The sequence below is a fragment of the Vombatus ursinus genome, unplaced genomic scaffold (genome assembly GCF_900497805.2).
Source record: "Vombatus ursinus unplaced genomic scaffold, bare-nosed wombat genome assembly UNPS02014935.1, whole genome shotgun sequence".
Taxonomy (NCBI): domain Eukaryota; kingdom Metazoa; phylum Chordata; class Mammalia; order Diprotodontia; family Vombatidae; genus Vombatus; species Vombatus ursinus.
This window is the reverse complement of record NW_020954713.1, coordinates 3,982,970-4,008,748: the sequence shown is the minus strand read 5'-3', so window position 1 is coordinate 4,008,748 and position 25,779 is coordinate 3,982,970. Positions and strand designations below refer to the sequence as shown.

The window sequence follows — 25,779 nt, the reverse complement described above, 5'->3', positions numbered from 1 at the left end:
ATCAATTGTATATTCATGTACATATGTGCCTTATGTATGACTCTGTAAGGCGGCTATGGCATAGTAGAAAGAGATCAAGGTTTCAATTCTGGCTCTTTCATTTAGCATCTGCATGATTTTGGGCAAGTGTCTTCCCCTGGACTCATCAGCAAAATGAGGGATTCTTTCAATTCAAGGCCTTATATTTGCCTCATCTGTGACATGGAGTCAGAGTTACAAAGGTCTGAGGTTGATCGCACTAGTTTGTAGATCAACTCAGTCTGCTACCACAATTGTTCCCATATTTAATCTCAGCATTTGGGTACTAGTGTTGGGTATTTTTGGATCTTTTTTCATTAATTATTAAAACTTCATTATTTCTCTCAATGAATCAATTAATCTCAGGACCCCCAGCCCAGTTAATCAAATATTTATTTAATGAACTGGAGAAACCTTTTCTCCCATAAGTAGTTGCTCATATCTTTCAATACGGCATTTGCTAGGATTCGCTCAATGTTAAAGTTACTGACTATACAGTTTACCAAAAATGTAATAAATAAAAACACAAAGATAGAAATATCTTTTTGTAACAGTTTAACTATGAGAAAGATCACAGCCAGAATCACTTTCTATAATCACAATAACTGTAAATGACTTATTTTTGGAAGCCCAGTTCCACCATTCAGTTCACTCAAGATACCAAACAAAATCTCTTCTCAAGAATTTTCTTCACCCTTTTCACAAGATAAAGGTTAAAATAGCTACATTAAAAAGAAAGTCTCTTTGTATTCTTTCTGTCTTCTCCAGCTTTTCCTCATTGATGACAGGAAAATAGTCTCTTCAGCCTTTCTCAGGCCATCACTCTTAATAATCTTTTTCCAGCCTCACTCCTCATAAACATTATCTTTATGTCTTCATAAAAAAAGATAATTCTACATACAAATAATGTTTTCTTTGCCCCCTTTTCTGTGTGTTCTCCATAATTTCTCTCCAAACACCTCCATTAATTCTCTTAGGTCTCAAAAAACTGCCAGCCCCAACTGCCAAATCTTAAGCATTCCATTTGGCTCTTAAAGTCACAAGTACAGAAACTATCACATAGCAACTATGGCCTCTGTGGGAGACGTTGTTGAAACAAATATTACATCTCTTTCCTGCCAAAAATTTTCAGTCCCATGAAAATCATCTGAGGGAATATAAAATCTACATTAATATTAAATTCAATATGCCTATAATATAAATCACCACTTGCCAGGCTATTTTAAATAATGAGAAAAGGAATACAGAACCATCAATAGTAATTTCAATAGTTAAATAGAATCATAATACATGCAAAACATATCAAGAAGTGCAAAAACAACATTATATATAATTCAATAATGAATTCTGTGTAGCTGAATGAACAACCACGTCTATAATCGTATCTCTCCTTTTTCTTCTCCAACATCATTTAGCCTATTTATCGGTTGGATGTTTCTAATTCTATTGTGATCAGTGGATCTTGCTACATGTTCCTAAGTTTGTTGATGGTATAGGCTTACTACCAATATTTTTAAACTCTATGAGTTGTTTTTTTTTTTTTATCCTGGGAAATTCTACAATGAGGTTCTAGGCAAGAAAGATATTCCCTTTTTGTTCAGCTCTCCTGGGTCTGAAGCAAAGCTATTGGTTTTCTATGTGGTATCTGCTTTACTCAAAGCAATACCTTTATTGGAGGTTCTCTATCCTATTAGGGAACCAAGCTGGAGTTCCACATTCTTGAATTGCTGTATGATCATAGTTTTGGGGCAGCTAGGTGGCACAATGAACAGAGTGCCAGGGCTTGAAGTCAGAAAAACCTGAGTTCAAATCCAGCCCTAGGCATTTACTAGTTGTGTGTCCCTGGTCAAGTCATTTAACTTCTGTCTGCCTCAGTTTCCCCATCCAGAAAATGGAGATAATCACACCTACTCTTCAGAGTTTTTTTTGAGGAGCAAGTGAGATAACAATTGTAATTCACTTTAACATGGTGCCTGGCACATAACAGGCACTATATAAATGTTATCAATTATTACTGTCATTATTATCATTACAGAAAACAATCCTGCTTTTTAGATTGTATCTAATTTTTTTTTACACTAGGCCCCTCTATCTCATTTGGGCTAGAAGTTCAGCCTCCACTCAGAGGCATGATTCCATTACTCATTGGCCTTGAAACTTTAATTTACTCTGTTTTTCTGACCTGGTCCAGTTCACCACTCCTTAGTCAATCTATTGGCCCTCCACTCCCCGTATGGTGTTCACCATATTAGTGTGAGGCTCAGTGTGGACAGCTGATCAGCTTTAGCTTTGTTGCAGCTCAGAACTCCCAAACTCAAGCAATCTCCCAGCTTTAGCCAACTCCAGTAGTGGAGAAAGTAGGCATGGGCCATCTTGCCCTACTGGTTGTATCTTGATGGCTGTATTCTTCAAATTATTGAGATCTAACTGATGATGAGATGTTACTATTTTCTAGCATCTTGGAGGCCTCATCCCTGGCTCCATCTCCCCCCCCATCCAGTGTTGATTATTTGGAATTCTAGTTATTGCAATTCTAAGCTTTAACAATTTCAGAAGCATAAATGCTACAAACTTACAAATTCTTTTTAAAGTTTATATATTAAAATTTCTTTTACATTTATATAGTTTTGTGAATTTTGAATAATTAATTTTTTAATTTTAATTTAACAAGATGTAGCACTCTATTATTCTGCATTGGTCTATGTACGAGTTTCTGGATGACATCATACTGAGAGAGCCACAGAGGACATCTTCTTGCTTGCCCACCTTGGTTACCTGGTCTATCACCATTAGACTATTTTTATGGGGTCATGTTAAAACTGTTGTGTATGCATGAAAACCTTGTTCTCTGGATGATCTTAAGGTTAAGATTACTCATGTAATCCTTTCAGTCATTGAACAACAGCTGATAAAAGTTTTCACAACATCCAAAAATCACCTAGAGTGATGTATGGCACAAGAGAGTAATTATGTTCAAATGTAATAAGAAATATAGATATGTTAAAATTAAAAGTAATTATCCATACAAATTTTTTTAAGTATGTAGCATTTATCATTCTGAATATCTGAATATATATTCTGAATATCATTCTGAATATATCTATTATTATAGCTTAAAAGTGCTCTGGGTCTTTTGGAACAGCCAGTAAAAACAAATAGAGGTGGCCATGTGACCCTGAGCAAGTCACTTCATCTCATTGCCTTGATAAAACACAAACAAACGAACAAAAAGCAGAGGGTAGTTTGGTAATGTGGTCACTAGCAGAAGACAGAGATCAAGGAAGACTTCATGTAAGAGGGTGGAACTTGAGCTGTGTCTAGGGGGATTCTAAGAGGTGGAGGTGAGAAGGGAGTGCATTCCAGGCATGTTGGATGGCAAATGCAAAGGCCATGGGAGATGGTGTGCTATGTGTGAGGAACCACACAAAGGACAGTCTAGATCATAGTATATGGAAAGAGTAGTAGTGGATTATGAGGTTGCAAAGATAGGTTTGGGCTAGGTTCTGAGTGCCTTTAAAAGATAAAGAGAGGGTTATTATAAGAAAAGTACTTTGCAGAGATTTAAATTATATAGTTGTTGTTCAGTCATTTTTCAGTCCTGTCCAACTCTTTGTGACCCCATTTGGGATTTTCTTGGCAGAGATACTGAAATGGTTTGCCATTTCCTTCTCCAGCTCATTTGAAAGATGAGTAAACTGAGGCAAGCAGGGTTAAGTGACTTGCTCAGGGTCACACAACTAGTAATTGTTTGAAGCCGGATTTGAACTCAGGTCTTCCTGACTCCAGGCTTGGCACTCTATCTACTGTGCCACCTAGCTGCTGCAAATTTTTATGTTACGTTATGTTATGTTATGCTATGTTATGTTATGTTATGTTTTGTTATGTTATGTTATTTTGTATTACATTGTATTATATTCTATCCTATTATATTATATATACACACATACACACATGTGTGTACATACATATATGCATACATGTATGTATGTGTTCGTGTATGTTCATATACACCATATATGCATATATGTATGTGTGTATATGTTCATGTGTATATATACACTTATGCTTATATACATACATAGACACGTAGATAACACATATAGGACTCATATGTTGACTATATGAGCAATTGTTATTACTTTTTCTCTAACAATCTCCTCTAATACTTCTTTGTGGTGTGGAGCTGACCTGAGGTGATTTTTTTTTCGTTTTAAGTTATTATTATATATATTTTTTCAAAATTTATTGAATATTGAATTTTATTTATTGACATATAAATATTTTCATTTCATTTGTATTTCTGTATCCTAAGCACCTAGCAGTGCCTGGCATACAGGAGGTGGTTAATAAGTGGCTGTTGATTGACTGATACCTTCTGTCTTTACACCACCTTATTTTTGGAATATGTTCCTCTCTCCCCCCCCACCCAATGAGCCACTTCTTATAACCAAGAATTTTTAAAAAGAAAGGGGAAAAAAGCAATGCAGCAAAATTAGCCAACATATCAACTAAGTTTGACAGCATGATGCAGTGTTCTAGACCCCTAGCCCCTAACTTATGCAAAAACAAATAAAAAGGGAGGTGCCTTTTCTCAGCTCTCCTCTGATGTCAAGCCCAGACCTTGACTCTGTTTGCAATTCAAAAAGTGACTGAGAGAAGTTCCCAGAGATGTAGCTTTGAAGTCAATGCCTACCGAGGTTCCTTCTAGTTTGGTGATTCTGCTGCATTTGAAGTTAGAAAACCTGGATTTGAATTTTGGCTCTGCCACTGACTTACTGTGTGACCTCAAACAAGTTACTTCTTCTCTCTGAGGGCCATTTCCTGGTCTTTAAAATGGGAACCATAATAACCATAATACTCAACTTGTAGAAACCAATATGTCCTTGGAATTTCTAAAGTTACATGAATAAGAGAGCATGATGGCTGAATGGGTAGAGTGCTGGACCTCAAGAGGACCTGAGATCAAATCCTGCCTCAGACAGTAGCTTACTAGTGTGTGACCCTGGACAATTGACAATCTCTATCTGCCTCAGCTTCCTCACCTGTAAAATGGGGATAATAATAACATCTACCTCCCAGGGCTGCTGTAAGAATCAAACTAAGATAAGAGTTGTAAAGCACTTTGCAAACCTTAAATGATTATATAAATGCTAGCTCTTATCCTCCATCTGTGGGCTGAGTCAGAATTAGTGTGCAGCTATAACTCTGTGTTCACTGGGGCACAAAAGATTTAATGTATATTTCCCTGCTAGAAAAAAATGGAATTGAGAATATCTGATGTGTTCAATGAAGGATAAAATACAAGCATATTAACCTGTCTCATATAGCCCTCTGTAATCTAGTTCCCATCTACCTTTCTAATTTCATTTCATATTATTGCCTTTCACATACTTGTTGTTCCAAACTAGCCTACTATTCAGTCTTTATTGCCAGGGATATGCTGGTAAATGTTTAACAACCAGATCTCTGGATGAGTGCTGGGGGAACTGTGCACAGGACACATTTTAAAAGTTTCATCTGCCTCATTAGCATTTTCTCCATACTTTTTTAAAGTCTAGCTAGACAATAAATGAAACAATAGGTCAAGACATGATTTGTAGCGTTTGCCAATTTCCAAAGTGCAAGTGATCAAATGGAAGATTTAGCAGTTTGGCTCTCATTAAGCTGTATCCAGCACTCTCTGGCCTGTAGCCAACATTGTATATCCCACCTCCACGCATTTATTGAGATAATCCCCATGATAGGAATAGACTCCCTTCTAATCTTCTTGTAGAATCCCTGACTTCCTACAATCTATAGCTCAGGCACCATTTCCTATATGAAATCTTTCCAGATTCCTCCAATTAGAAGCATTCATTCCTTAGAATTACTTTGTAATACTTTTCATTTAATTTCTTGGAGAGAGAGAGAGGGAGGGAAGGAAGAGAGAGAGAGAGGAAGAGGAAGGTAGAGAAAGAGAGGGAGGGTGAAGGGGAGGGGAGAGAGAGAGAGAGAGAGAGAGAGAGAGAGAGAGAGAGAGAGAGAGAGAAAGTTCTGCTGGAAGAATGTAAGTTCCTTGAAGGCAGGTCCCCATTTTTGTCTTTCAATCTTCAACACCAAGGACAGTGCCTTATATTTAATAGATGCTTAATAAGTCTTTGTTGAATTGAATTGAAAGGATGTTTAAGGAGGATACAGTGGAAAGATGTTGGGTTTGGAGTCAGAAGACCTGGGCTAAGTCCCAACTGAGTTTCTGTATGACCTTAGGGAAGCAATTTTTCCTCTCTTAGACTCAGCTCCTCAGCTCCAAACCGAAGGAGCTAGACTAGATCCCTCTAAAGTTCCTTCCAGCTTTGAATTTATAATCCTATGATCTGTGCATTTATAAATACTGATCTCCTTCCTGCCAGTCAAATAGCACAGGATGCCCTAAGACTTCATCAGCATTTGTGCAGTGCAATGGGCAGGACCTTAGACTGGACATCAGGAGGAATGTGTCATTGTTCCTTCTCTGCCACAAACTGACTTGCTGTATGAGCCTGGTCAAGTCATTTGCCCTCTTTGAAATTCACATTCCTTATCTGTAAAGTGGGGATAATGTTACCTACCCCAGAGAGTAGTTACGAGAGCTTGATAAGGTAATGGATAGGAAAGTGCTTTAAAAATTATTAATTCTAAGCAAATGTAATATAATATTGTTGTCTGGGTCTACATTTTCCTACAATAAAAGGCAGTGTGGTGTAGGGAAGAGTTCTAGACTTGAAAATAGAAGATCTCAGATTGTTTCCTGGCTCTGACATTTATTAACTGTGTGTTCTGGGCAAGTCAATAACCTTTCTGTGCCTCAGTTGCCTTATATGTAAAATGAGGATAATAATAAGTCACAGTTATGAGCCCTTAGTTTTGAAAATGCATTATATCTCATTTGCTCCCTACAACAGCCCTGTGGAGTAGATGCCAGTATTACTCCAGAAGGGCTTTCTTTGTTCTCCAGCATTTAATACGTTTGGCACATTTGTTGTTGTTGTTCAGCTGTTTTAGTCATGTCTGACTCTCCATGATCCCATTTGGGGTTTTCTTGGCAAAGATACTGGAGTGCTTTGCCATTTCTCACTGCAGCTCATTTTACAGATGAGGAAACTGAGGCAAATAGAGTTTAATGACTTGGCCAGGGTCACACAGCTATTAAGTGTCTGAGACCAGATTTGAACCCAGGAAGATGTCTTCCTGACTCCAGGCTAGGTGCTCTGTGCACTATGGTGCCACCTAGCTGCTCATTTGACACATAGTAAGTGCCTAATAAAGCCCTGTTGTTTGACTGATTGACATGCCCAAGGTCATGCAGCTACAGGATATGTCTGAGGAAAGATATAAACCCACATCTTCTTGACTCCAAGTCCATTATGCTGCACTCCACCTCACTGACAGACACTAGGGAGCAGCAAAGAAAGCACTGGATTTAAAAATTTAAAAACCCAGGTTCGAATCTCAACTCAGCCACTTCCTACCTCAGTAACCTTGGGCAAATTTCTCAACCTCTGCAGGCCCCACCTACCTCATCTATAAAGTGAGGGGGGCTGATGGATGATGTCTAAGTCCCTTCTAGCTCTGAATCTCTGATCCTACTTTATAGAGTTGTGGAGAGAAAGGGGATCTGAACACCTTAACATGGTATAGAAACATCAGCTAGTATTACTTGGGGGACATGGTATGGACAATCCTATTCACTCTGACAACACAGTGTGGATATGCAGCATCACATAATCCTGCCATTGTTATCTCCTTGACCAGATATCTGCCCACTGGTTAAAGCGTGCCATCTCTCATTTGCAAAATGCTTTGGAGAAATCCTTCCCTATTTTCATGGGACCAGCTTGGGAATCCATTCCTCACAATCTCCTGCCAGCGTGGGAGTTGTAAACTGCTCACAAGCTCTCCAATATGACTCCTCTGGGAATACAGTGGCAGAAGGAACCCACAGGATGGGTGTGTGCTAGGATATAAAGTTGATTTTCTAGGAAAGCAGCTCAATGACACATCACAACAGTTCCTCTCTCTCTCTCTCTGTCTCTCTCTCTCTCTCTCTCTCTCTGTCTCTGTCTCCACACTGTGAGATAAATGCAGCTCTGAAGTACCTTTTAAGCCATCCAGCAAATGAGTTTCTCTATTCTGGAAATGACAAATAAGGGTGGAAATTGTTGGGCGTCGATTAACATGATGATCCTCGAAGGCAGCTCTTCCAAGGAAGTTCCACATTTTGACAGTCTGAAGTCCAGCGCAAGTTGGAGTAAAGCTCTTGACCAGGCACAGTCAAGTTGACAGTGATGGTGAACATGAGCCATGCCCATAGGCTACAATGTTCTCTCCCTCTTTGGAAGCACTGTTTTCTATTGTGCTTTGCAATAAGAGAAGAATATGACAAAGCCACTCCTGGGATTTGAGACTTGAAAAATCTCAGAGGCCATCTGGTTCAGTCTGTGCCTGACCAACAGTTCCCTACAGAAAATCCTCAACTGGGAATGTCTTCTTAGAGTAATGGATTACCCACTACCTACCAAGCAGTCAAACTCCCAATTTGGATAGCTCTAATTATTAGAAAGTCTCTGAAACTTCCAACCATTGATCCTACTTCTACCCTCAAGGGCTGCATAGAACAGGATAATCCTTCAAGAAGATAGTCCTTCACATCCTCAAATGCCATTATCTTGGGCTTCCCAAGCTGCAAAATTACAGCATCTCAGCATTGAAAGGAACTTGAGAGTTAACTTGTAGCCTGGCCACACCTGCAAGAAGAGGGTTCTGGGATAAAAAGGATGAGTTGAAAGAACTGCTAACCATTCTTCATCAGTTGACCCACCTCTGTCCCTTGCTTCACTCAGCAGGGATCTTCGTGAGATTCACAGAATTGCAGAGTAGAGAGGGTCCTCAGAAGCCATCGAGACCTTTGAGGCTGACCAAGAATCTTCTCTCCAGCATCCCTACAAATGGTCATCCATTCCTCTACTTAAAGAGCTTCAGTGAAGGGGAACTCACTGTCTCCCAAAGTAGCATATTCCATTTTGTTCAGAAGTGTTTTCTTCCCAGAAATCCTAAATCCACCTCTCTCCTCTGGCAAAAGGGTCTTTTCTTCATCAGGTAAAGTATCCTTGTTCCTTTGTTATCTCAACAGAATCTTAGAATTCTGAGGACATCAGTTATGTAAATGCAGAAAGATTTATTTTTACCCAGTTTCTTGTGAACAAAGGATAAAGTACCCTTTCAGAAATAGCACCAAGCCTTTGGGATATGCAGATGGCTCAGGAGAATTGTACATGCAATCTCTTTGCTTTTGCCCTCCATAGAAGGGAAGGGAATTATGGGTGATGTGGTAGAGTGGGGAGGGTTCTGAATTTGAAGTCAGATGAAATGCTTGGTCTGTTGTTTATTCCATAAGTGTCCTTGCATGTCACTGGACCTCAGTTTCCTCATCTGTAAAATGAGATGGATAGGCAAGACAGCCAATCCTAACGTCCCTTTCAATTCTACATCTATGACCTTATGATCTTAAATGTCCCTTCCATCTTTAAATCTATGGTCCTTTGAATTAATTTTTAAGAACATCATTGTTCATTCTTTTGGAAGTCTCCAGATGGGCCCTTCTGTGTCAAGACCGCTTCCTCCATTCAAAAGTCATACTGGAAATGCGATATCTATTTAACCCTATCCCTTAAGCAGAGCTGTAACTTGGAACTTTTGCACCTGTAACGAGCACCCAAGCCAAACCAGGGTCAACAACGTGAGAAACACCCTCAGTGGAGAGGACAGGCAGATACTGTCCTTCTGGAGCAAGCCAGAGACCAGGGGACTCTGGTTCCCAGGGCTAAAGAGACCTAGGTACCATAAGGCTGTTGTTGGGGAGATGCCTGTACCACAGGACCTTGGGCATATTACTTCCTCAGTCTAAGCCTGTAGGTTCTTCCTTCATACAATGGGATCAGGCCATCTGGTACCTCCCTATTTTATCTCAGAATTCATAATAACTATGTGCCAGCGACACTTGTTTCTTCACACTTGGAATCCAAGGAGATTACTGGGTGGGTGGAGCTAGCTCCCTTCTAGCCAACAGTTTTGGGGGAGGGAGATGAAGATGGCTTGAAGTTGCATCACCCCAAAAAACTCCTCAAAATATCACATTAAAGCTAGAAGGGACCTCAAAGACTACTTGGTCCAATCTCCCTATTTTACAGATGGGAAAAGTAAGACCCAAGGATATAAGTAAGGGACTTGTCTGAGGTCATGCAGGCAGCCAGCATCAGAGGTAGGATTTGAAGCCCCATCCTCTGACTTTGAAACCAATTCACTCTCCTTTATACCATGTTGCAGTGCCATGTTGCAGAAGAAACTGAGGGCTTAAGACAGGGAAGTACTTTGCCTAAGATCACAGAGGAAGACCTATGGAGCCCTTATTGAACTGTGACTGAGCTGAGGTGGGACCAGCTGGTGCCCAGATCTCATGGGCTCACTCAGATGGTAGAGATCTTAGAGATTGTCTTGGCCAGCATCCTCATTTTTACAGAAGGGGAAACAGAGGCTCAGGTTTCTTGGCAGAGCAGGAAACAGAACTCATCTCTTGACTCCCAGTTCAACTCCCTTTCAGTCAGGTTGCTGAAATCTATCCTTCCTCTGGACCATTGCCCTTCCAGAGCAGCAGCCTCCAATCTCCTAACTCAAGACAAGCAGTGAGGAGAGTCCACGGGGAGGGCATAGGCTATCCACAGCCCTATCTCAAGCTCTTCACTCCACTCCCTTTGGTAGGAAAGTTTGAGAAGCTGGAGATGGCACGTGCTTTAAGGGAAAAAAAGGGTCCTAGGGATGGGGGAAGCAGAGGTAACTCCAAGAAGGGATGGTTCTCCAGTAGTGACTCAGGGTCTGACTCCATCTCCTGCCTCATTCTACCTGAAGTTCCTTCTTCTCCAAAATCTTTCTGTTGAGGTAAGCAATGTTCAGAATTAGTCCTTTACTCATAGAACTGGAGAAGGGTTTCCCCCTCCATGAAGTAACCTAGGTTCTATCTTTCACCAGGTCTTTGAGCCTTGGGGCAGCTAGATGGTACGGGGAATAGAATGCTGGAAGTCAAGAAGAACTAAATTCAAATCCCACCTCATACCCCTACTGGCTGTGTGACCCTAGCTGAGTCACTTAATCACTCTCTGCCTCAGTTTCCTCATCTGTAAAATAGGGGTAATAATAGCATTTACCTCTCAGGGTTGTTGTAAGGATAAAATGAGATAAGACTTGCAAAGCACTTTGCAAACCTTAAAGCTCTATGTAAATGCTAGCCATTATTATTAATAATTACAATAATAATAATTATTATTATCACAGAGCTCTTTTCATGACTCATAAGGCAGAAAGAGTATTCATTCTAAAATCAAAGGATTAGGGTTCAAATCCTATCTCTGATGCTTACTTCCTAGGTGACTCCAGGTAAGTTACTTCTTCTCCAGTCCTCAGTTTCTTTATCTGTAAAATGAGGGAAGTGTACTTTATGGTCTTTGAGGTCATGTTCAGCTCTAGGCATATGAGCCTATAAGCTTTTAACTCAATCACCTCCAGGGCTCTGGGATATAGGAGAGTTTGAAAAGCTGAGAAGGACAAAAATTCTAGATTCAGAAAAGGTCCCGGGGTGAGGGAAGCAAAAACACACCTGACAAGGGATGGACCTCCAGCCAGGTCTCAGATGTGGTCTCCTCCCTGGGTTTTGAGTGGTCAATGCTCAGAACATCAAGGATCCTGGTTGAGTCATAACCAGAGTTGTGCCTCCATCCCCACCTCAGGTTTTGCCAGTCAGTTGCAATCTTAGCACTCTTTCCTTCTGGCTAAGAAGCTGGAGCCTAGGGTATGGGGGATCACCGGCAGTTCCTTTTACTTGTGCAAATTGCAGCTCCTCTCCAGCTTGCCACAGATGGTCTTCACAGCTTTCTGGAGCCAACAGAATTCTTTGAGCTTGTGATAAGCTTCTCGGGACTCACTCAAGTCCCTCCTCAGACATTGGACTGATAACCCATCCCGGGGCCCACACTGCAAAGCCTGCACAGCTCTGAATGATCTGCCAGAGATGTCCCTCAGCTGGCAATGCCTTTAAGATTCTGAAGTCACTTCTATATCTTGAGGAGGTTTCAGAGACAAGTCTGGCAGAGAACCATCCATTTACTTAAGTGAAAACTGGAGTTATTTAAGTCTACCCAAAGAGGTTCCAATTCAAATGACCACATCCAGGTAATAATGGTCTCCAGAAGCCAAGGGCAATGTTCCCAGTTATCAGTGTGGTTCTGCTGTTTGAGGCAGGAGAATGGGAATGGGTGCTATTGGGAGAATGGAGAAAGTCACAAGTCATTTTACTTGGGAGCCTAGAACTTGGAGAGGCTGAGGAGATGCAAGGTGAGTTAGATTAGAATGCAAAACCAGACTCTTGGTATTGACTACTGGGAGTGTGGCACAATGGATAGGGCACTGGATTTGGAGGGAAGATCTGGGTTCAAGTACTACCCTATACACTTACTAGCTGTGTGACTGTGTGCTAATCACTTCACCTTTCTGGGCCTTGGTTTCCTCATCTAGAAAATGACAGGGTTGGAGCCAATGGCCCCTATTGTTCCTTCCAACCCTAAATTTATGATCTTATGAATTTGTGGAAAGAAGCAATGAAAACAATGAAGGCAATTCCAGTAGGATGGCCTTCTACCCTTCTCATTCTCAGGGAACCAAAAGTTATGCTCAATTGAGGACTTAACTAGTTTTTACTTTCCATAGGAAATCAATGGCAAGAAAGTCAACTGTAGTATCAGTAGAGAAGGGGGTGGTGAGGGTTACAGCCTCATCACAGCCATTTTATAAGAGTTTCCAAGAAACATTGACAGAATTACCCTGGAATAATGAACTTGGAGATAGGAGAAATGTGGGTTTGAATGAATGGATTTTTTAAAGTGTTTATTAAGCACCTACTATGTGCCAAGCACTGTGCTAAGTGCTGCAGATAAAAACAGAAAAGTCAGACAGTCCCTGCTCACATTCTTTGTGAGGAGCTCACATTCTTAGGTTTGAATCTAAGACTTTCTAGCTGTGTGATTATAGGTGAGTCATTTAAGCTCTTTGGACCCACCTGCCATGCTTTACCTCATTCATGCCTTGCTCCAGATGCCTTCTCTTCCTTTCTCTATTCAGGGAAATTTCTCCTTCTTGATATCTACCCTGCTTTCTAGCTCACCTATATGTGTTTTCTTTTTCCATTAGAATATAAGCTTCCTAAGGGCAAGACTGTCTTGTTTGCTAATATTTGTATCCCCAATATTTAGCACAGCATTTAGCACATTTTAAGTGCTTAATGAATGGTCTGTCTTCATCTATTTAATAATCTATCTATCTTTCTCTCTATCTAATAATCTATCAATCTCTGTTTGTCTAATTATAAACCTCTAGCTGTTAGTCTGTCTAATTATCTATAAATCTTTTCATCTGTCTCTTTCTAATAATCTATGTCTGGCTATCAAATAATCTATTGATCTCTGTCTAACAATTTATATGTGTTTATCCATCTAGTTAGCTATCTCTGTCTCTATCTATTTAAGTATCTATATCTGTCTATCTAATTATCTATCTGTTTGTCTGTCTAACAATCTATCTATAAGTCAATCCAAATATCCATCCATCTATCTATCTATCTATCTATCTATCTATCTATCTATCTATCTATCTATCTATCTATCTATCTATCTAGAATCAATCACCAGTTATTTTTCAATCACCCACTATGTGTCAGGCACTATCCTAGGCTCTGGGGTTATGAAGATAGACATGAAACAAGGCCTGCCCTCAAGAAACTTAGATTTGACTGGAAGACACAACATATACATATAAACATATCTAAATAAGTCCATACAAAATTTATACCAAATAAATACAAATCTATTTTGAGAGGGAGGCACTAGCAGCTGGGTGGGATCAGAATGTACAGCAATGGGGAACATAGAGTATGGTCCAGAAATGCCTCAACATGCTGGCATATCTTGGGGCAAGAATTACCACTGACCTTTTCCCTTCCCCTCATGGCCAGTGAAAACTTGCAAGTTGCATGTCTAATGAGAATGTGAGTTAACACTCTTGCAATTGTGAGGGAGGAGGTCCTTTTGGGGAAGGGTCAATGGTAATGCTTAGTTATGCTGCCATAGCCAACTGACACTCCATGCATGCCTAGACTGTAGGTGAATATCTTGTAATCTTGTTGTGACTGGCACATAAGATAATAAATACAGGACCATAGATCTAGAGCTTAAAGAGATTTTAGGAGCCATCTAATCAAATTTTCTGAGTTTATATATGAGGAAACTGAGACCCAGAGAAGGGCAGCAACTTACCTATGGTCATACTGGCAGTAAGCAACAGAGTTAGCTTGAACTCAAATCCTCTGATTCCAGTTCCAGCCCTCTTTTCACTATACCACACATTCATAAGAAACCTTCAAGCACCACGCAGATGAGATAATATTTGTAAAGCACTTAACAAAGTGCCTGGTACATAGTAGGCACTTAATAAAGGTTTACCTCCTTCCCTTCTCCTTACCACACAAATGCCAGTTGTTATAACAATTGGAGCCCTGTAGCTATTTTCTCTGTGAGGGCACTTTAGGATTACTAATTCTTGACATTCAGCTAGGGGAAAAAAGACCAAAAGAAAATTGGACCTTGGAAGGCACACTTGGGGAAAGGATGAAGGCAAAGATTGATGAAGTGCACATGGAACTGCTCCATGTCCTTGGTTAAACAATTTAAAGAATTAGATTCCCTTAGGGATATGGAAAACTTTCCAATGGAGTTGACTTCTGATCCCAAGTCAAATAAATTGAAAATCTTTTCATAGATTAACTTCCTTTTTACAGGAAACTGACAAGGAAACTCCTTGGGGTTCAGGAATTTTTATCTCATCAACAAGCAAAATAGTCTCTAAGGATGGTCAACAAGGTGACTAGCACAGGGATATGCCCACAGTAGATGCTCTATAAGTGCCTATGGATGGATTGATGATGGAAATCAAAAGACTTCCCTATTTGGGGAAGTCCTGACTCTGTCTCCACCCAATTCCCCATATCCTCTGAGACATTATTTTCTCTCTGTGTTGGATGGCCTACTCATAGCATTTAGAACTGGAAGGGGCCTGAGGGCCGCCTCATTTTACAGAGAGGAAAACAGTCTCAGAGAGGTTGTGATTTGCCCAGGTTTTGTACAAGTAATAAGAATTAAAGCCAGTTTTTAATACCAGGTATTCCAGTGCAAGGATTAGCAATTACAGATGTGTCCAGATCAGTTTCTGAGATCATTTCAGGCCATATTCTATCAGCCCCAACCAGATGAGCCTTCTCCTCTCCCTATTCCTTTCCTGCTGCTCCTTTCTCTTCTGTCCCCATTTATTTTCCCTTTCTCCCTTCTTGTGTCATGGAATTCCATAAACTCTGAGATTTCATGATTCTTTATTTCTACTTAGATGCCTAGAACCAAAGAATTATCATTAAGGGGTCCAAGTCAACTTGGAAGGAGGCCCCTAGGGGAATATAGGAATCTGGGCTTGGCCCAGGACTGATTACTATTTTCAATAATGAGTCAGACAAAGGCAGAGGTATCATGTTCATCAAATTTACAGCTGACACAAAGCAGGAAGGAACACATCATAGGTTGGATGACAGGGTCGGAATCCAAAAAGATCTCAACAGGCTAGAAGGCAGGTCCAAATAGAATAAGATGTAATTGAATAGAGACAAATTTAAAGGCTTGCATTTAGATTTAAAAGAAATGCCTTCTCATTTTCAGGATGGGGAAAGCATGGCTAAATAGTGTTTCATCTGAAAAAAAAATCTAGAGATTTCTTGATGTGGGTTAATAGTGCAATAGGGAAACCCTCCCCCCCCAACTGATGATATCTTAGGTTGAATTGAGAGGCATAGTCTTCAGAACTAGGGGTCCTATTGTATTCTGTCCTAGCCAAAGTGCCTTTGGAATATCATGCTTCATAGTGAGCCCCAGATTTTAAGCAGTTGGTGGATGGCAATCAGAACAATGAAGGGCCTCAAGTTCATGACATATGAAGATCATCTGAAGGAATATTTAGCCTGGAGAAGATTCAAGGGGAACACTACAACTGTCTTCCAATGTTTGAAGGGTTGTCATGTGAAAAAGAGATTAGGTTCGGCCCCTGAGGGAAGAACCAGGAATGATGGGTGGGAAGTTGCTAAGAGGCATATTTAGACTTGAAGTCAGGGAAAAATTCCAAGCAATCAGGGATGCCCCAAAGTGGAATGGACTGCCTTGGGTGGGAGAGGGGCTTGTCATCATTGTGTCCTCTAAAGAAAGGCTGGAATGGAGCAGCTAGATGGTTCAGTGGATAGAGCACCGGCCCTGGAATTAGGAGTACTTGAGTTCAAATCCAGCCTCAGACTCGTAACACTTACTAGCTGTGTGACCCTGGGCAAGTCACTTAAACCCATTGCCTAGCCTCCCCCCCCCCAAAAAAAGAAAGGCTGGATGGCACAGCAGGGATTCTTCTTTGGGTACCAGTCAGAATACACAACCTCTAAAGTACCTTCCAATGCTGAGATTCAGTGATTTTTGAATTAGATCAAATACACTCTTCATTTGGAAAGAAGTTGTTGAATTGGGCCAACTGCCTTCATGAGTTGCTGGCAGGCTGGCTGGCTGGCTGTTGGAACCCTGCCTTGGTTGGCACTATTCAGGGGTTTGGGGTTCCTTCCTTCTAGCTAAACAGTCAGTGATAGCTTCACCCCTTGTGCTTTCCATTGCCTTCCTTTCTAGGGCCTCCCAGTGGGACTCTGCTACTTACCAGATGAGTGACCTTGGGTAAGTCACTTCTCCTTAATGGTGTTTCAGTTTTTTTTTATCTTTAAAATGAGTCTTTGGACTAAATCCTGAGTGTCTAACATAGGCCTGCAGGTCAAATGCAGCAGAGCCTGCCTGACTTCAGGATACAATCTGAGATTTTTAGCAAAAATATTTTTATTTCACCAATCATTGCACAAGTATGGATGGGGACAGTAGGTTATTGAATAGCCTGTCCACTATAACTTATGTTATATGCAGATGATTTTTCTTAGGTGTAATCGTAGCAGTCTTGGAGATCAGTTAACAATTGTGTAAAAAAAAAATGCCACTCACATGTATACATATTATGTGGTCCACTATTGAGCAATTTGTTTGTCCTCTAGGGGTGTTATATTCTATGGTTCACTTTCCCTCTCTTAGCCTCAATAAACTCAATTATGAAATAACAATCATAAATGTTGGGGCCTCTTCTAGTCCAGTCCCTTCATTTGACAGAAGAAACAGAGGCTCAGAAGGGTTAAAGGACTTTCTCAAGGTCACAGGGACAGCCAAGCTGGGATTCAAATGCAAATTGACTTCAAATTTAGTGACTTTTTTATGGTGCCACATCAACAATTCCAATGTAATTTATACAACCTAATCCTCATTGTTGTAAGGAAAGCTCTTTGTAAATATTTCGGTACTACAGAAATCAGACAATCAATAAGCATTTATTAATACTTACTATTTGCTGGGCATCGTACTAAGTGCTGGGGATACAAAGAAAAATTAAATTCTAAGCTTTCTTGGGCATGTGGATTTGGCCAAGAGTGAGGTTTTCAGATGTCTGGATTTTACTGATTTTGGTGACAGGTCCTGGTTAATGACAGAGCAGGGGGAAGTGGAAAAAGTCTAAGTTTGTCCCAGAGTCTGGTTTGGAAATCTCCAGCCATGACTTAGAGAAATCAAATGTAAAATGTAGTACAGACTTGAGAAATCTTCTAGTGCATTAATCAATGGACCTGCTTGAGAGCAGGGACTGTTTTTTTTGGGTTTTTTTTGTTGTTTTTTTGTTGCTTTTCTTTGTATCTGAAGCCCTTAGCACAATGCCTGGCACACAGTAGGTGCTTAATAAATATTTATTGACTAGCTTATGGCCTGGAAATTGACATCCTCATCTTCTCTTTATTCCATAGAAATATCCTGTCTATTTATCCCAGTCTATATTCATCCACAACCACACTGGACATGCAACCTGCAAGTTTTAACTGTCCATAGATACAAAGGTAGCATGAAATAATGAGATAATACTAAGAACATCTAGCACTTGCATAGTACTTCATGGTTTGCAAAGCACTTTACAAAGTTGTGATCCTCACAATAACTCTGTGAAGTAGATGCTATTATTGTGAGATGACTGGAAGTTGCAGACAGGTACATTTAGGTTTGATGTCAAAAAAAGACTTCCTAACAAGGAGAGATATTCCTAAATGGAAAGAGCTACATTGGGAAGTAGTGGGTTAACCTTTATTGGAGGTCTTAAAATAAGTTGGATGGCCATTTTCTGGGTATATTGTACTAGGAATTCTTTTTTTGATATGAGTTGGGAAAGTTGGTTGCTGAGGTTCCTCAAACCTGAGATTCTGTGAGATGACATGGACAGGTCACTGTACCCCTAGGACAAAGTTGATGACATTGCAAACTGGGAGACCCTTTTCTGCTACCTTCTTCAAATAGCTTATATTTATCATTTACTCATAAAAGTGATAAAACACTTTACTCACAATAGCCCCAAATGGAATATGTGCACAGAATTACAATTCCTATTTTTACAAATGAGAAATCTGAGACTGAGAAAGGTGAAGTGAGATTGCACAACTAATAAATGGAGAAAATAGGACTCAATCCTAGGTCTTCTGACTGAGTGTCTTGTCCTTTCTACTATACCAGACTTCTTAGACCAAAAATGCCTTTCTCTAGTCACCACTCCCCTATATGTTATCTCTCCTTATTGGAATATAAGCTCCTTGAAGGAAGGGGCTATTTCTCTTTTACCTGGAACATAGTAAGTGCTAAACAATTGCTTTTTCATTGATTTACTCTATAATTGACTGACTGATCCATTCATTCATTCATATCACACTATGCACCATCAACCCAAGGAAAGTTTCACTCACACTGGAAGAACTAGTTTCTTTCTGAACCAACTTCCTCCAAAGGTTTCTAACAAAGAAGATACTAACAAGGAAAATCAGCAGAGGACTGTATTTCTTTCCAGCCTTTTTAGATCTAAAATTTGGCCCATTTAGAGTCCTGAAACCCTAAGGTTGTGATTTCCCCCCTACCAATCCCAATATGGAGTAGCTCTATGAATTTGGTAGCCCTACATCCCCTATGAAGTCCTCTTTGACTAAGACAATTAACATAGACCTCTCCTTTCTCTGACCTCTACTAATATTTATAACCTGAACCACACTTTATCACATGAAACTGTAAGCCTCTTTGTGATGCTTTCTCTTCATTTACCTCAATTACCCAGCTAAGCTGTGGGTGCCTTGAAAGCAGCTATGGGATCAATGAGCTTTAAGGGACTGTGGTGACTCTCTAGTCCATCCTCTTATTTTTACAGATGATGAAACTGAGGCTCAGAGAGGTTGTGAGTTGCCCAGGGTCTCTACAGCAAGTGATTATCTGAAGAAAGATTCAAACCCAAGTCTTCCTGACTTCAAGTCCATTCCTATCATAGGAATATGGATTCAAAGAGGAAGAGGACTTTAGTGTTCATCTGGGCCAACCCTCTCATTATATAGATGAGGAAACAATAGGCCAGAGACATGAGAGGACTTATCCATGGCCAAATAGGTAACAAGGGGAAGAGTCAGGTTTGAGCCCAGGTCATCTGATTCCAAATTCAGCATCCTTTTTATTAAACTGCAGCTCAAGGTCAAATAGTTTTTTAACAGTTGAGCCAGGATTCAAATCTAGGTTTTCTGATTCCAAGTCCTCCTCTTTTTCTACTCTGCCACATCTCCTGAATATTTTCTCCTAAGAGTTTATTAGGTTTGATTTTCTTCCATTCACTCTGAAAAAAAAGTTGTTATAACAAAGATTTGTTAAAAGGTTAGCAAAACCAATCAACCAGGTTTGACAACATATATATTTTATGACTATAGCTCCCTTCCCTCCTCCCCCACAACACATCTCTCCAATGGAGAGAGGGAGATCGATTTCTTCATCCATTCTCTGGGGCCAAGATTGGTCTCTGTAATTAGATAGCATTCATCATTTTTATTGTTCTTTCCATTTGCACTGTTATACCCAGTGTATATTATTTTTCTGGTTCTGCCTTTCTCACTCTATATTAGATCATATTAGTCTTCCCATGTTTCTCAAATTTTTAATATTTGTTGTTTCTTATGAGACAGCTTGGTGGCACCGTGGGTAGAGTGCTGGACTTGGAGTCAGTTATTTCGGTTCAAATCCTGCCCCAGAGACTTACTAGCTGTGTGACCCAGAGCAAGTCACTTAACCTCTGTCTGTCTCAGTTTCCCATCTGTAAAATGGGGATTATAATAACACTTGCCTCCTAGGGTTATTGTGAGGATCAAATGAGATATTTGTAAAGTACTTTGCAAACCTTAAAGCATTATATAAATGCTAACTATTATTATGGTTAGTTAATTGATATTACACACAATTTTTAAAAAATCTATTTCCCACATGATGTGCATATACTGCATTTCTATTCTTTTCTATGATGAAAAGTACTGATGTTAAAATATTTTGGTATAAATGGAAGCTTTCTTTATGCTTTTAACTTATTTTAACATATATGCCAATGGGATCTCTGGGTCAAGGGGTATGTACTTTAGTAACTTTTAGGCATTTCAAATTGCTTTCTAGAATGGCTAGACCAGTTCACAGCTCCACCAACAGGGTAATGGTATTGTTGTCTTCCTATAGCCCTTCTAACACTATTTCCATCTTTTGACATCTTTGCTAATTTCAGGGTGTCAGAGGAAATCTGAGACTAATATAAATTTCTCTTATTATTAGTTACACAGAGCAATGTTTACTGTGATTTTAGTAGTTTGCAATTCTTTCGAGAACTGTTTTTTCATATCTTTTATCCAACTATTCATTGGGGGAATGGCTCTTGGTCTTTCATATTTGTCTTAAATTTCTATATGTATTTGATATCAGAATTTTATCACAGACATTCAATGGGTTTTGCAGACACCACTACTGAAAGCCTAGACTGGCAGACACCTATGCCACTCTACTCTCTCTTCTACTATTGCTCTTGGACCAGCCATCCATGACCAAGTCAAACCTATAATATACTCTGACTTCAGCGTTGATAAAGAGCCTCTAGGCAGAGTTACCTTCTGGTTATTTGCAGACCAGGGTCCAAAAACAGGAGGGAACTTCTGTTCTCTGAGCACTGGAGAGAAGGGAATGATTACAAGAGGTCTTGCTTTTACAGAGTCATTACTGGGTTTATGTGTTAGCATGGTGACTTCACACACCATAGTGGCACTAGTGACTAGTCTATCTATGGGGAAAATTTGTGGATGAGGGCTTCATTCTGAAGCTGTCTATGGACAATTTTCATAAGTTTTGTTTTGTGCTGGTCTTAACCACCAAATCATTTCCCTATAGCTAGGGAGAGAACCCTCCCACCACCACTCCAGTCTGCCCTCAAACCCTGTAATCCTTGTGCTCTTACTTGCTGCAATTCTCTTTGGATTTCATTTTCCCTTTCCTTCCACATATCAGACTAGATGTCAGAGTTAAGATTAGCATTATGAAATTTTAAAAATGAAATGAACAAAAGCAAAAGATAGTCAATAAAAATTCCTAATAAACAGTTTTCCTTTTTAGCCTAGCTGCATTGATTTTGTTCATGCAAAAGCTTTTCAATTTCATGTAATAGGGATGGTCTGTTTTATCTTTTGAGTTCTCTTCTTTCCCTTGTTGCACTAAGAATTTTCCCCAGGCATCGCTATGAAAGGTGGTACTATCCCTTTTCTTCCATTTTTAATGATGTGAATTTTTATATTTTGATCATTTTGTCTTTTAGGGCTTAAATGAGGTGGGGTGCAATTGTTGCAGCATTCTGGGATGTGAATGTGGTCCTAAAAAAAGGCCCTATCTTAGTTGAGGTAAGTCAAGTCACATGTGACCCTAAAGAAGGGCCCTGAGAGAAGGGAACTCTACCTGCTTGCTTCCTTAATATTTTTCACTGGTAACTTTCCAAACAATGACCTGAATTCTTATAGTCTCTTAGGAGAAGCTCTCTGTGCTTGCTATAGAGAGAGAAGATTAGGCTACTCCCTCACTCTTTCTCTAAGTTAATGGTTTCTTTCTATTAGGAATATAGAGCCAAGTGTCTGGGCTTTCCTGTCATCGTACACCTTGGGTCCCTCTCACCTTGAAGGATGAGAGAGAGAAGCCTTTAGCAGCCGAGCGCCAGTTATCATGATGTTATACAACCCCAGCATGTTGCCAATGTTTTTATATAATCCTCTAGTTCTCCCCATAAAACAGCCCATAACACCCTGGCAAATAGATTTCAATGGAGCTGTATGCTCTTACAGGGATACACTGTTCTGCGGTGATGAGTCACATTGATGAAATAGCCAAGATTAAGCTTCAACTCAACTTTTCCCTGTTTCCCCTCTCCTCTTTCTCTTCCTCCCCCACCCTGGAGGAATAGAAAAGGACAGAAGAACCATAAGCCTCATTGCAACATCACTTCAGGAGGAAAATCACTGAGTTGTGTGTGTGATGAGAAAGAGCTTATGAAATAAGGATGATGCCCTATGCTCTCTCAAAGAGAATTTTGGAAGACCACATAAAGATTTAAACAGCATAGCATGCAGGTATGGGAGGTATTTCACAGATCTGAGTGAAAATCCTGTTCCAAGACTTCTGGGGAAATGAGCCCACCAAGAGTTCCTGCCTTGACTTAACTAGACACACCAAGGGTTCCAGCCCAGCCCTAACCAGACCCACAGCAGGGGCACTTAACCTTTTTTGTGGCATTACAGACCCCTTCGGCAGTATAGAAAGGGTTATGAGCACCATTTCAGAATAACATTTTTAAAGGCATAAAACAATATACATAAGAGTATGAAGGAAATTAAGTATATTGAAATACAGTTAAAATATTTTTTAAAAGTAAGGTCATAGATTTTAAGTTCAGTATCTCTGAACCAAGGTTCCAGGTCCCTGCCCTTGCCAGAATCACTAAGAATCCTGGCCCCTGCCCTCATGAGGCCCGCTAACTAAGGGTTCCTGCCCAGGTAAGAATGGGAGATTAAAGGTTCCTGCATCACTTTCACTGTTCCTGCCTTTCTCTAACTAGACCCACTATAAATTCCTATCCAAACTTCACCCTGGATTACTGCCCTGGCCAAACTGTACCATTAAAGGTTCCTACAGAGGTTTAGTGATACCCATTGGTTTCTGCACAGGTCAAATAAAATCCTTCAAGGACTTTTGACTTGACTTAACTAGCTACAGTATGCGCTCTTGTGTTGTCTAAATGTATCCAACACTAGTTTTTACCTTGGCCTTTCTGACCCTCTAATACAGGAGTTCTTAATCCTGAAGGATCTATAAACAAATTTCATAGGGGACAGTGGATTTAAAAAATTGAGAATTTTTTTTCATTAGAATTGATTTTCTTTTTATTTTATGCAGTTAAAACTATTGTTCTGAGAAGGGGTCCATAGACTTCACCAGTCCACCAAAGGGATCCGTGAAACAAAGAAGGTTAAGAATCCCTGCCCTAAGAGGTCCTGCCCTCCCCTCCAGAAGGAAATGCAATCTATAGATGGTATAGTAGGAAAAGTTCTGGGTTTATGGCCAAAGAACAAAGATTTCAAATTCTGGCTACTCCACAGACTGTGTGACCTTGAGCAAACAACTTCATCTCTGTGGGCCTTTGTTTCCTGATCGGTAAAGAGGGCAGAGGTGAATTAGATGGCCTCTGCATTCCCTTCCAGCTGTAAGACTAGGATTCTCTATTTCCTAGACTCCAGTATAGAAAGTATCATGGCATGCTCCAGACTAGAAGTCTGCTTCCCCAGGGGAAGCTCCCAGACAGCTCCCTCCTATATTCCTGTTACTGCATGGGGGAAACTTACAGGTAAGAGACTGGTTGTGTATAAATATAAGGTAGCCCTTTTCAATCTTTCTGGAGCTGTCACTACATAAAACTGCTAATGGTGTAAACACACACACACACACACACACACACACACACACAAATTTTCCTCCTTCCTTGGTGTCTCAGTGCATCACAGAACCAGCAGCCCACCCCACCTCTAGCACCAACACCATCCCAGGACCCCTTTCTCTTCCTGCAGCACAAAGTGGGGGAAGTGCAGGTTTCCATCATATGGCCTTACTTGAGTGTGAATTGCAGTGACACTAATGTAGATTTATCTTCCAGACTGATCCTCCTCTGACCAATCGATGGAAGAAAGTTCAATGTCATTTTAAAACCAAGTTGATAATGGATGTTTCAAGGGCCCTGAAGCTTAAAGTCACTACTGTCAAAGTAGCCTTACCTAGGGGCCCATAGGTAATAATGTGACAATCGCCCCCCCATCTTTGGCTTTGAGTTTGCTCTTCTCTTAGCCTGTTCCCCAATCTTCCAGAATTTTTTATTGAAGGTTTTCCCAATATGGCTCACTATAAGGGCAGAGAGCAAAGGAGTGGGGAATGGGGATATGGGGATGGGAATGGGGGAAAGCAGCACTTTCATTTTTGGGGAAATCAAAGCGAATTTGAGGGCCAGTTCTGAACCTGGGAGACCCTGAAAGCAATGAATGCCTCGCATACCACAGTTACGTCTGCGTGTCTCTGGACTGGCTCTCCAAATCTTTTATGTTTCGTGCCCTCTCTTTCCACTTCCCGACTTTATCATTTCTTTTAAAGGGAGGGAAGGAGAGAGCAACTTGTTTCCCTAACCGTTCGCCTTATAGCTGCTGAGCAGAAAACAGCACCTTCCTTCCCCAGACAACGTCCTTCTCTGCTATGAAGAGTCTATGGGAACCATCTCAAAAGTTCTCACAAGATACCAATTTGGAGTAAGCCCTGTCTCAATATTTATTGAGTAAATCAATGAAGGATTCGCATGCCAAGCGGAGACCTGAAAAGCACAGAAGCCAGGAGGCTAACTCCTCTGTCCACCCCCACCCTCTTCTCAGAGGTTGACTTCTTCTCTAGGAAGACCTAAAAAGGCTAAGGGGAGTCTCGTTTCCCTTTCCCTTAAATACAGACCCAATCCTGCCTATGTCCAGAGAGCTGTCCCTGGTGCCTGTTCCCCATGCAACACAGGCGGGACAGTGCACCCGCGCCCCCTCGGGGTAGACGCGCGCTCTCACTGCGCCCTTTCTGGTCTCCCAGCCCCCCTCCCCGTTCCTCCCTGCAGCTGGCCTGGTCCCGCGCGCCGCTCACCATTGAGCTGGTTGTAGACCACCTCCTCCAGGTGGTCGAGCCGCTGCAGGATGGCCTCCCGGTCCAGGATCACACCCGCCCTGGTGTGCCGGCTGCGCACCCGGCGGTCGGCGCTGCGCACTATCTGCACCAGCTCCTGGGAGCGGTCCTGCAGCCGGCAGTAGACGGAGAAAAGAATGATGCCCACGAACACCAGGATGTTCACCGTCAGCAAAGTTTTGATTTTCCTGGCCACCGCCATGAACGCGACTGGGGCGGGGGCTGCTTCACCCGCGGGACATCCCCGCCTCTCCACTGGCCGCCGCAGTTTCTGCGCGGCCAGCCGCCCCGGGCACCATGGGCTGGCGCCGGAGTCCGCGCCGCGCCCCCTGTGCCCGCTGGCCGCGGCTGGACCCTGGACGGGGAGGGGCGGGGCAGGGAAGGGCGGAGTACGGAGTTCCGGGAGCGCAGCCGGTGGGAGCTATCC

The 25,779-nt window shown here is 41.1% G+C and overlaps 1 protein-coding gene across 1 annotated transcript in view; it reads right to left on the bottom strand.

The window, feature by feature from the left end:
- Positions 1-25,554, bottom strand: part of GALNT9 (polypeptide N-acetylgalactosaminyltransferase 9) — a 299,872-nt gene extending 274,318 nt beyond the window's left edge. The window contains exon 1 of the mRNA XM_027844232.1: positions 25,314-25,554. Within this exon, the coding sequence (XP_027700033.1) occupies positions 25,314-25,554 (241 nt within the window). The remainder of the gene's footprint in view (positions 1-25,313) is intronic.
- Between the last annotated feature and the right edge of the window lie 225 nt (positions 25,555-25,779).